General features: G+C 37.1%; 1 protein-coding gene across 8 annotated transcripts in view; it reads left to right on the top strand.

The window, feature by feature from the left end:
* The window catches only part of RBMS3 (RNA binding motif single stranded interacting protein 3), a 722,164-nt gene extending 710,008 nt beyond the window's left edge, over positions 1 to 12,156 (top strand). For 4 of the 8 annotated variants that reach the window (XM_072853929.1, XM_072853928.1, XM_072853933.1 and 1 more), the window contains 4 exons: positions 1,114 to 1,194; positions 3,745 to 3,872; positions 5,996 to 6,059; positions 7,813 to 12,156. In XM_072853929.1, coding sequence (XP_072710030.1) covers positions 1,114 to 1,194; positions 3,745 to 3,872; positions 5,996 to 6,041 — 255 coding nt within the window. In that variant the 3' untranslated portion in view covers positions 6,042 to 6,059; positions 7,813 to 12,156. Of the gene's footprint in view, positions 1 to 1,113; positions 1,195 to 3,744; positions 3,877 to 5,995; positions 6,060 to 7,812 lie in introns of those variants that run through there. The other 4 variants (XM_072853931.1, XM_072853935.1, XM_072853934.1 and 1 more) reach the window with 2 other exon arrangements.
* Positions 12,157 to 12,395: the final 239 nt, after the last annotated feature.

Genomic DNA, 12,395 nt, shown 5'->3' with positions numbered 1-12,395 from the left:
TTACTATAAACAGCGGAATAAAATCTTGCAAGCACTTCCTAGCTCTGCCAGGAAGCAAAGCTATATTTAACTCATTTTAAAATTCATCAAATACATTCTGGGCTGATTCAGATCTTCGGTGTGTGTTTGAAGATAACATGTAGTGGAAGTGTCATACAGTCAGTTGTGGGATTGGGCACATTCTGAGATTCTTGTCAGTGAAGACATGCAGTGAGGACTGGATTGTAGAAAGGAAAGTACATATAGATCCGACGACTTAATATTGATACTTTATTTGAAGATTTGAACAATGCCTGTTGCATTCAGTTCAAGAGCTTTTTAAGAAGTGCTGTATATAAAGAGATTAGTGCCATACCAATGGCAAAATTCTCATGCAGTCATGAATTTTAAAAAAGATTGTCTTGTAGTGCTTGGGAGAGACAGTATTTTAGAGAAGCTAATACAAAGTGTTGCTGTAATAATAATTTGCAGAAGTTTCAAAATGCATAGAAAAGATCCCTGGTTATTAAGAATAAGCCATAAGAATTTAGCTAGGGATTCTGTGTACAAAAGGAGAAACTCCCAAATATATCTTCCCCTTCCTTCATTTTTCCTGTCTCGAATTGCACCTCTCTGCAGCTTTGTATCCCTGTAAACTCAACTGCTGTTCTTCAAAGGGTTAAATATAGACTTGAATAAACCTGTCAAATTTCATGCTTAAATTTTTTGTAGGCATCATTAGATAAGATCAATAAGATTCCAAAAGATTGTTTAGACTGGTTTTGTATCTGTAACCACTATATATATGCTGCTATCGTGTCTCTACTGGTTTTTTCATAAGTACAAATAGGAATCTCTCAATTTTAGAAGCCATGTGAACAATCTGAATCTATCAGCAAGATGTTTGCTATTGCCTATATTCAGATATGACCTGACTTTGAAGTTCAAGATTATGATTTTTAGTAGCTAGGTAATTTCTACCATTGCCTAAAATCCTTAATTAAAATAAATAATAGGCTATACACTAACCAACAAACTCTAAACAGGAAATTGAAACAGTGTCATGCTTGTAATATGGTTTTATGCGTCTTGATTGTAGTTTTCTAATATTCATTTGCCTTTGATTTTTTCTAGTACATGACTGCTGCTGCACCTATGCAAGGGACCTACATTCCCCAGTACACTCCTGTGCCTCCAACAGCTGTCCCTATTGAAGTAAGTGTATCTCCATCCATGAAAGTAGAGTGAAGGGGTAGCAGAACTCTTACCTATTATGCCTCCTTGCACTTGTTGTTTGAAAGGGGCCTAAAGTTACTTTATGGAATGGTGGCTGGAAGCTTCCAGCTTTTAAAATTAGGACTGCACATTTCTTTCTCTTTTTCTTTTCTTTCTTTCTTTTTCCTTCTTTTTTCTTTTCCCCCCGTTTTTTTTAATCATTTGCAAGGGCTCTTGTTTTGCATTTGTTTTGTTGTACAGCAGGACATGGAATAAAACATCAGTGATTATGACTATTTTTCCCCATGTACTTGGGAGGGAGATGGGAAGAGGCAGAAAAACAAACCCAGCAGGCAGACCATGAACCCAAAAGATTCCAGAAGAGAAGACTGCAAGAGGGTTTTGCGGTCCTTAGCAAGTATAGGTAATTGCTGAAACATTTAGCCACCAGAAAAAGTGATTGAGCAATGGAAACCTTCCTCTTGTATATACAGACGTGGAGGATGCTGCACTGACTGAGTGCTTTTCATCCTTGAGGAAGGATTCGCTCCCTCCCTCCTTGGGGCTGAGTCATGCTGATGACAGTCTAATGAGTAAGTATTTACTCAACCCTGTAGACCACAAGCTGCCGGGAGAGCGTCAGCTTGGCCTCCACTTCTGTGAAGCTTCATAAGGGCCACTGAGCACAGCAAGGGGAGGGAGCCTTGGCATCCTCTTCCCTTGTGTGCTTCTCTTTGGTGCTACCCTCTTTTAATAACTTCTCCCCTACTCTGGGGTAGTGGCGAGGAGTGCCAGGGTCTCTGTACTTCTGTCTTCGTCTGTGTGGACTTTGGAGTTTGTGCTATTACTACTCTGTACTTTGAGGATGCTGAGTTAGTGGTACTGTTGGCATGGCTCCACCAGCAGTCAAGTGGACTCATCCTGGTTTCTCCCGGTTCTTTGCAATTACTGAGATTCCCAAATGAGGTCCCACAGGAAAGGCTGCTACTGTTCTGTCATACTGAGGTGGTCATGTTTTAGTCTTTATTGCCTCAGGATAATTTTGCCTAAACCTTTTTTGTTTACAAATGGGCCATGGGTGCCTCTTTTCAATTGCTATTCATAGGTATTAAACTGGGCAGATACAAATGCAAATTAAAAGGAGATGGTGGGATGGAGAGTGACTCATACAGCAGTACTGGCTGCATACTGTGCTGCCCAGTGCGAATGAGAAATTAAGTTAATTCTTCCTGAGCCCTCCTCCCCATCACCTGCTGGTATATTCATGCCTGCTAAAGTAACATGATGTCATAATCATCTACTATAATAATCAAAATATTATCTGAATATATAGCCTGTCTTGCTCTGATCCAGTGATGATGATTATTGTTAATGTTTATCTGTATTCATGTAGCATCATGAACCAGGACCCTACTATGCTGGATGCTCCACAAGCAGAGACGAAAAAATACAGTCTCTGCCCCAGAGAGCTTACAATCTCAAGATGAGATGGACAAAAGGAGAAGGATAAAGACAAGGAAGTAGCCAGAAAAAGATAATACTGACAGTCTGTTAAGCAATAGATATGAAGAATTTATGAAAAATGAAACTGATATTTTAAGAGATAATTTAAAATAAACTACCTGTTGTTTACACAGGACTCAAATAAAAACAAAGCAAGTGCTTTGTGCTCCCTCTTCTGGCTCTGTTGTGTGCAATACAGTAATAAAGCATGATCCCTGAAGAGACCTGCTAGTATTATTCGTGTGACCAACACACCAAGCATGAGAGTAAAGGAAAGAAAATATAGGTTACTTCAAAAGTGTGCAAAAATACTTAAAAATAATATTATTCAGACTGTCTAAATATGATAAGAAATAGTGCATTATGTTAAATTCATACATATCATCTTTTGTGTGTTTACTTATCTATTTTTTTGCAAACGTATAAATAAAACAAAACCTCATTGGAGCTTTGACTTAACAGATAAAAGTCTTTAGTCTGAAGTAAATTTATTTTTGAAGGGAACATGCATAAAAGCAGTGTGTAGAGGAGTGCAGTATTTTTCTAAGGTGGCTAAAATTGTTGGATGTGTACTGAAGCAGAGAGTGGGGGGCCTAGATTCTGCCTTTATTGCATTGCAAATCAAACAAAATAAATGTAAACTCACTGTAAAGTTGGGGTAGGTAAGTGAAAATTGTAAGAGCCATACATATTGTATGCATATTGTAAAAAAGGTAAGAGGTAAAATCCAGACTCCACTGAAGTCAGAGGTTTTGCCTCTGGCTTTGAATGGGCAGGGAACTGCCCTCAAAGGTGGAGGTATTTCCCACTGCAGCGTGCGAGAGCAAAGTACTACAGGGGCTGGTGCACTAAGGAAGCTTCTTGTTGCTGGATTAGCTCTCTAAAACTGGTGGAGTTTGTTGTGTTAGCATGTGGTTCTGCTATCTCAAACTCTCTTGACCTCTAGAGAAATACAGGAATGGTGAGCTGGTGCTGAGCTCTTTTATGTGTAATTCACTGCAGTGAGTAAAATTAATAAGTTTTTCGTGTTCTCATTTGATTCCCTAGGGTGTTGTTGCTGATACTTCTCCACAGACAGTAGCATCTTCATCACAGGAAGCCAGTGGTCAACAGCAACAGATGACAGTGGAAACATCCAGTGAACATGCGCCTGCATATTCTTACCAACAGTCTAAGTAAGTAAGCATACACTTTGTAACCAGAAGGTTTTGTTTCTTGGTTATAGTGGGCCAAATTCTGCTCCCCATTTCAGCAATATAAATTCTGAGCAGCTTCGTTAAGTTCAGATGAATTCTGGATATATAGCAGTGTAATTAGCAAAAGGTTTTGGCTGATGGCCTCACCTTGGCAAAATGTCCTTGAGTTCCTGCCTACAATGATATGCTCTCTAACTGTCTGCTGCTTTTCTGGACTCAGAAGGATCTCAACAACTGCGTTAACAATCATCATGCTGGGCTAAAGCAGCATCTGACGTCAGAGGTTAAAAAGAGGGCTTAAATTTTGCAGTGGTGAAAATATTGGCATGGTACACAGGTAAAGGTTTCTTTTTGAAAGCGTAGCTAGTGAAGCAGTATGAATTTCCCCAAGTTGGTATTTGTGCGAAACTGTGCCATGTGCCATGCAGGCACTGAGTGGGCAGGAACCGGCAATGGACGAAGGGATAAGAAAGGGATGGGGAGAAGCACTGCTCTGTCTTTCTCCTGTCCTCTGCTCCCTTTGTTTGCTTCCCATGGAATACCTTGAAAAATTTAAAATTTATACACTGACAGCTAGATCTGGAGCTCCTAAAGAGTCCCTTCATCTTCAGAATAATCCTCAAACACTCCTTCTCTTTGCCACAATAAAATTGGTCCTTATGAAGGGAAGCTTACTTAACAACAGGGTACTCACCGGGACCGATCAATGTTGGACAGATTCTAGGAAGGAGCCCAAAGCCAGTCCTTGATTAATACATGTATATTGAACACCAGCATCACTGTGAAAAGAGAATTACACGTTTTTTTTATCTTGGAGAAGGAAGTAGGCAAATAGTCAGATAAGAAATATGTTAGATATGTCAGTGTATCATGACATAGTACTTACAGAGGCATAAGATATGACCTGGTATAGGAAAGATTAGAATTATACCAATCTGTCAATTGCTTTACTTAATTTTTGACCTCTGGAGGTGGAAGATGCATTTATTTATCTAACATATGACTAACAAACGGTTTCAGATCACACAATGTCCCTTTTTGACTGCCATAAAACATAAGACCTCAGTATTTCTTATGTCACACCCATATTTGTCTACATGTACATATTACAAAAGCAATTGATCACAAGCTTTTTGTTGATGCACCCAGTTGGAGACCCAGTCTATGCATGGGTATCCTGTCTAGCCATCAGTCTCTCTAGTATCTGTAAATAAATGATGGCAAAATATTTATAGAATGTAATGGAGAAAGAGAGAAATATATGTGACCATACCGTCCTGTTGGCTTGTTTTGGTGACTGTGTTCTGTAGGAGTTTGGATCTGACCATTCCTGTGTTCCAGTTCCCTTTCACTTAAGTCTCAGATCAGAAGGACTTACGTTCAGAAGCCCTCATAAGGTGGCTGTGAGCAGCAGATTCTGGCATTTTTCCCACATAGGAGGAAAATACATTGCAATTCTTTATTGAAATGGGTGCTGTGTTTCTTGCCAGTCTGGTGAATTCCCACCTTCTCTGAGAATGAGATCCCTCATCTTTCCTTGTCAGCTACTGCCTTGTTGCAATGATGGATACACTTCCAATGGCACTGGCACTTATATTCAGAGGAATTTCTTTCTTTTTTAATCACACAGGCAGATCCACTACAGATTTTTTATTATGATTATTTCAGTATTTTTTTCTGAAATGTGCCCTCTATTTATATCTGCCAGTTGCGGGCAGAAATGCAAAGTGTGGGAAGCTGCAGAAACAAACAAAAATATACACAATCTCTGTCTTAAAAAAACAACTGCTGCTGGAATATTTCAGTAACCTTTAATATAAAATCAAGTGAAGTTATTTTGTAATTAAAATATAATTTTATTAATCTGGCCTTCGAAGGGCACATTTATTAATAGCAAGCATCATGCCCAATATACAACAGCTGTTTTCAAAGCGAGATGAGAGGAAGTAATTAACATGACCGAACAATGATTTTGTCAGATATAGGCAAAGAAAAAGGCAGACACTATAAAATTATTTCATAGGAGCTGATCAGTCAGGAGAAAAGTTATAACAGTGTATTTCATTATATCTATTTTCTTTGCAACAATCATGAAATTGCAGGCAACGAAGGAGAGGCAATGTACTCAGAATGAACTGGGTGGTATAAGGACTCTGTACTCTCTTTGTAAGTAAAAATAAACCACGAGACTTAAAATTTAAGTTCCACTTTTTTAATCAGCATACATGTTCTTTTATTTAATATGCTGGCTGCTGTACTTGAGGATCCCACCCATAGAAATGATCCCAGAAATGATCCCACATCATTTCTGAAGCGAATGATCCCACATCATTTCTGAAGTTCAGAAATGATAACTTCATGTCAAAAACCTGGCTACCTGTTGTGTAGCAATATAGATGAAACAGCCCTTGGTTTCTGAGCAGAGGACTCTACTTTATGAGGAAATCACCTTAATTATTTTAGACCCATACTCCCTTTTTTCCTTGTAAACCTTTAATTTTGTACATAAGAGTGTGAAATCTATGAAGTGGAGATAAATTGAGATCCTTCCCCCTGAAAAGTGTACTCTCTTACTTCTAAGCAAAACTCTGCTGGACAACATACTTTGATTTTAAATGTGGAAAGAATTACATTTTCCTGGAGTGTTTTGTGGACAAACTCAATGACAGGTTAGATTAGAGAGTGTGTGCTGTGACCCTTCAGTGGAATTGCTCTTTCACACGTATGGTGGCCACTCGACCCAGAGGGGCAGTAAAACCTCAGGAGGTGAGCATCCAACTTGAGTACTCCTACCGGAAGTTACACATAGAAAACCCTAAGAAAATAATTAATTCTTGCTTTCCACATAAATCTGTTGTTACATTCAAAATACTAATTTTCAGACTTCACGCAATGAGGAAGTCCTTTGGTAAATTTAGTATTTAAAATTGAAGTTAGTTTTATGTTTACCATCCCAGAGAAATAGTTCTGTGGCAAATGTTATGTCATCAACATTCTTCACAATTTAACTCCTAATATTAAAATTAATTTAAAACTAAGCAAGGCAAATGTGTTAATGCTTGCAAATGGAAAGGTGCTGGATTTTCTTGTGTTGAACTTCGGTTGGAAAAGGATTTTTTCCATGCAAGTTTTGAGGACTGTAGGAGAAGCAATAGCTAACCCTTGCTGATAGCCCTAGACATGAAACAGTGTTTATATGTAGGTTCTACGTCTCTCCAAAGATCTCATATAGTCTTGCTGAGATAAGTTTGATGTGACGTATCTTTAAATGACATGAAAGCTCAAAAACACAAAATGAGAGTTATCTTCTGTTAGAAAAAGGTTGATAGTATAGCTTATCCTCTGTGCTAAATTTAGAAAGATTTGACACTATATGATCAAAAATTATATTTATCTAATTAATATTATCTTTAATGTTCCTACTAAGTTAGCCATAACCGGCTCATTAAGCAGACTGCTCCACAGTCTAACTGTTCTTGCCATCAGAAAATATGTTCTTTTTAGCAGATTGGATGTATCCTTTTATTGTAATTTTATCTTTCGTTTTATTATTCGTATCCAAAATAAACAGTGCCACTTATTATTATGAAAATATTCGCTCTCTTATTGTATTACTCTTGAAATATTTACACAGTGTAAATCCACGTATTCATCTCATTTCATTGTAGTTAGACTGCCCATTAAGTATGGCATTAACAAGAGTAAATTCATCTGCTTAGGATGTGTTAACGTCCCCAAAGCAGGAGTTCCCTATTTCTGCCTGACTATTTTCAGCTTAGTGGTGGTATCATATTTAAACAGCTGCAAAGTTAGTTTAGCTTGGATAACTTTTAAAGGGAATTGGGTGGAAAAAAAGGAGAGGAGCCTATTTCAAAGTTGTTTTGACTTAATGACCACTTTAATTCAATTGTTTTTACAGACAATAAACAGGACTGAAGAATGTCGGTCTGAAATCTTTGCCTTGAATGGAGAAACTTCACTGAACAAGAAGTTGGCTTCCAGTTTGCACAGGCGTCAAATGAATGCTTTTTTTTTCTACCTTTCCCAACGAAAACAAAACAGTGTTTTTATGTGCTGTGCAAATGGTTCCGTCATGTAGTCTGACAATTTTATTTTTGCTATATTTTTTTTTTTAACTAAAGAAAAAACCCAGAGGAAAAACACTGGGTTGACATTTCATCTGGATGAACATTTGAATTCAGAATTTACCTGGAGGTGTAGCTAGATTTTTTTTTTTTTTTAACAGAAAAACTGATGATGTCAAGAGGGAGCAAGTTGAGATGAAAACCAATTGTCTTCCTCAAAAATTAAGCTACTCTTTTTCTCTCATTTTATTTTTCTTCTTGTTTTAAATCTAGAGTGTTTTTTGGTTTTTGGTTTTTTGTTTTTTTAAAGAAATGTTTAGGTAAGGTTTATCTTGAATCTTAATTGCCTTAATTTTAAGGACGTCAAAGGCTCTCAAGGCAAGCTGTCAACGTCTTGTTAGAAAACCTGAGAATGAATTGAAACTGCTCACACCGGTGCTGGTGCAGAAGTTTAATAGACTGAGTTTTTGGGGTGAACAAAAAATAAACTGTACAGTTTAAAAGAAAATGATTTTCTTCTTTTGAAGAAAAGTTGATGATAAAGGAACTGTGGCAACTGAAAGGATTGAAAAAATGCTGGGACTTTTATGAACTTTGTCTTAAGTGTTGACAGAAAAAATTCTAGAAGGCTAAAGCATTTTACAGTAAAGTTATTGAATTGAGAAAAAAACTTGCTGCATTATAGAGAATGCAGGGTTTTTTTCTTGCAGAATGCAGATTTTTTTATTTACAAAGCGTGATCGCTAGCAAAAGCATTAGTGCTTTTTATCTGCAGTCTTTTTTATGAGCTTTAAGAAGTTTTTAGTCTGCTTTGCTTGTCACATTGCAAAAACCTAGCTTAAGAGCATTAAAAAAAAACTTAAGTAGATAGGAGCTTATGGTCAAAAAAGTGCAAAAAAAGCAATAGATAGAAGAAATTGTTGACAATTTCTGTAGTCTTTCCTAGTTGTGAACAAATGCAGCCTATGGATGGCCTATTTTATACCAAAGATGAAGTGACACCCTAACGCAGTCCAGAAGATAGAGGTTTTTTTCTTTTTTTATCTTTATTTGACCTACATGGCCGGACCAGTTCTTACTTTCTTGTTTGTTTAAACTATCTTCCACTGGTGTTTTACATACTGCATATGTTTATAGTGGAAATTTTGGAATAGTTGGTATTAGAAGCTTGTTGATGGTGTGCTTTGGAGAACATCCCAAAGCAAAGGGGAGTGGGTTACCAACTAATCTGTCCAGGTGGGCTTTAATTTTGATGAGTTTTTCTGTTAAATTGCCTGATCTTTGGTATTTCTACTGAAACAACAGTCTTCCTTCTGAATTCCAACATACCGCAGATTCATTTCTTCACCTCAGTCTTTGTCATCGTCCAGCATGCATAGCCACCTTAATTCTGCGTTTCTTTTCAGTGATGCATTTGAATTGCCAGTTAGATGCAAGAGAAAGCAAACTTGATCTTTGTTCTCATTTTAGCTCTCCCATACAAGCAGTTGAAAGTTGACTTAATATTGTCATGCAGGCAGGAAGTTAAAAATTATTCTTCTCTGCTATGATTTCTGTTGTCTTAATATGTTGGCTGACAATCACTAATTAGTATGATTAGGCAAAAAAAGACACTAACTAAATTGAATCCACTGAAACCTGTTTTAGGAATGACAGTTATTTTCCATAGAGAAATATTGATTATGGCCCTTACTTTTTTCCAAACAAACAAACAAAAAAGGTGAGAAGCAAGTCAAAAGATGATTTTTTTCCTTACGGAGGGAGAAGAGAAGCAGCATTTAAATATATACATACATACACATATATCTATATGTAAAAATTAAACCAAACGTTTTTAAACTTTCCTCCATCCAGAAGAGAGGGGAAGCTTCATCACATTTATTGTGGTGTATTAGAGACAGGGTATCCATTAAAAATAATGAAATTAAAACATATATATTGGATCAATCTGATTCAGCTGCCCAATTCTAAAAAGAGATCTGTGTTTCCCTAACCTGACTTTTTTGGGGAAAAGAACACAATTATTTTTTTAAATTGATAAAACAAGATCATATTTTTTAACGGGGAGGTGGGAGGGGGGGGGATCCCAACTAAATGGCTGCTAGATATGCAACATAGAAAAGAGAGAAATGGGAGTTCACGTGGTTCTCCACCATAGAAAGAGGGCCTGATTTTCAGAAGTGGTAAAACTTCTGCTTTCTCCAGAGTAGTTGTTGATATTCAACACTTCTGAAAACCAGATGATGCCAAAGTAAAAGAACAACAACATCCACAACATGTTTTCAATTGAGAAAAAAAATATCTTTCTGTTTCACATGCTGTCTCATTACTTGTTGCTTTTTGAGAGTGGCACTTGGATTTTCTCCTTGGATAAAGGTTCCCTCTTTCTTTGGAGGGCATATGAGGGAAAAAAATCGATCTAGCCTTATTTTCTTCCTTTCTACATGTACTCTCTTTCTGTCTCTCTCTGAATTCTTTGTACAAATAGAGATAACCCCAGGCACAAGTCAGTTAAGTATGAAATAAACACATTTGTTTCTGTGTTAGTTCTAACGTGACACACAAAAAGTCTCATTTACTATCAACAATGAGGCTACAAGGTAGCTACCATGTGGCTGATGAATATGCTGAGGTACCTTCTTGTTTCTATTCAGAACTCTGCTGCTTTATTTATACATTCAGAAACATTTTTCTTATGTTTTTCAGCAAACAAAGTTAAACAATCTCAGTGTTTTTTATTAAGCCAGACAGGCAACATGATATCACGATGCCTGTCACTTTAAAGTGTTTCAAGTGCATTCTGTATTAGAATTGTTCCTTTTTTTTCCATGCTATAATATTTAATAGTGTTTGAAATCAAAAGAAACAAAGCAAAGAAGTAGAGGAAGAAGAAGAGGAAAGAAAATGGATCCCTTAAATACAATTGATCATCTTACTGATCCCCAAAAAACCAGTGAACTGGTACTTGAAAGTCTATGAATTATAAACAATGTGAGCCTTGAGCATAAACAGTCATAGATCACAAGGTAAGAAAAAAGCTTATTTGGAACATACAAAATGCTCAGAAAGTGGTAACTTATTTGTAAAAGTTAAAGATGAGATGCAAGAGAACAGCGGAAGAGCAACACGCTGCATGGGTGTTGTCGTAGGACAGGAATACTTGGTGGCCTCTGAAATCTAAAACTGGTTTTCTTTATGTTCTGGCTAATAAGATGTTTTGGAAGGTTTATTATTATTGCCTGTTTGAGTTTCTGTTTTCTTTTCTTTTTCTTTTTTTGAAGACCTGAATTTGTAAAGTTAATATCTATGTCTGTCTTACCAATTTAGCTTTAAATATCAGGAGGGTTCCTGAAAGGTTGCAGAAACAACTCTAGAAGTCTAAGGCAATGGTGCCTGGCCCAGAGGTCTAGAAATAACATCAAATCCATAAGCTGAACTGCGTATGTACTTTCCATCACACCTGAATTCTTGTAAATAGTCAAATCTGGATGTTCAGGTTTGGTATTTTTGTTTTTACCTTAAAGGATAAATACAGAAGGGTTGTCAGAAAAATATGAATTATGGCTAGGAAATTCTGAATACCTGGGCTCGTCGCTTAATATTGAGGAAAAAAAATGGATACAGTGGAACTGAAGAGAGTATTATATGTGCAGGTGCTGACCCCAGCGTAGATCAGGGCACTGAAAAGTCGCACTGTTCCCAGTGAGATTGCTGAGGGACTCTTCTTCCTGTCTGGCTCTACTGCTGGTTTTGTAAGCACTTTTCACCTGTGACAGTCAGGCCTCAAATTGTGAATGTCCTCTTATTGCCTTCCAGTGAAACAGACTCTTGAAATGTCCTTAGCTTGTGCTTACTTGTGTAGTTCTGTTTACCAAGAGACTGCCTTGGTTGTATTGGTCAAGAAATCCACCGTAATGCAGAATGAGGCATATTTGAGAGCAATTGCATCACATTGTGTCATCTTCTGCTATGGATGCATGCCCAGCTGTGGAAGATAAAGGCTGGTGATTAGAGAAGTGAGGGCTTAAACTTACAATGGGCAATGGGCTGAAGGATTCGAATGGATTTTTACTCAAGTAAAAATCAAACGAAGGGTATTATTTATGTATGTATGTGTACCAAAACTCAGCAAATTTGAGGAAGCCTGCATTGTAATAAAGTTTATTTTTAATATGTCATAGTATTTGGATCTATATTATGTTGTTTATGGTACTGAAGGATGAGACTGATACTAAGTGTTTAACAAATTGCCATGCTTCATGACTTTAAGCTTGATGGTGCTCCTCATGCCACTTCATTTTAATGCTGAGGTTGACATGAGCAAAACAGGTTTAGGCAGACTTGCTGAACTCCACCTATAGCAAGAGTCATGCTAAAGAGTGATAATGTGCTTAAAGTAATGAATCAATCCATTTTT

Source organism: Ciconia boyciana, chromosome 2, assembly GCF_034638445.1.
Source record: "Ciconia boyciana chromosome 2, ASM3463844v1, whole genome shotgun sequence".
NCBI lineage: Eukaryota > Metazoa > Chordata > Aves > Ciconiiformes > Ciconiidae > Ciconia > Ciconia boyciana.
This window is presented reverse-complemented; position numbering and strand designations above follow the sequence as displayed.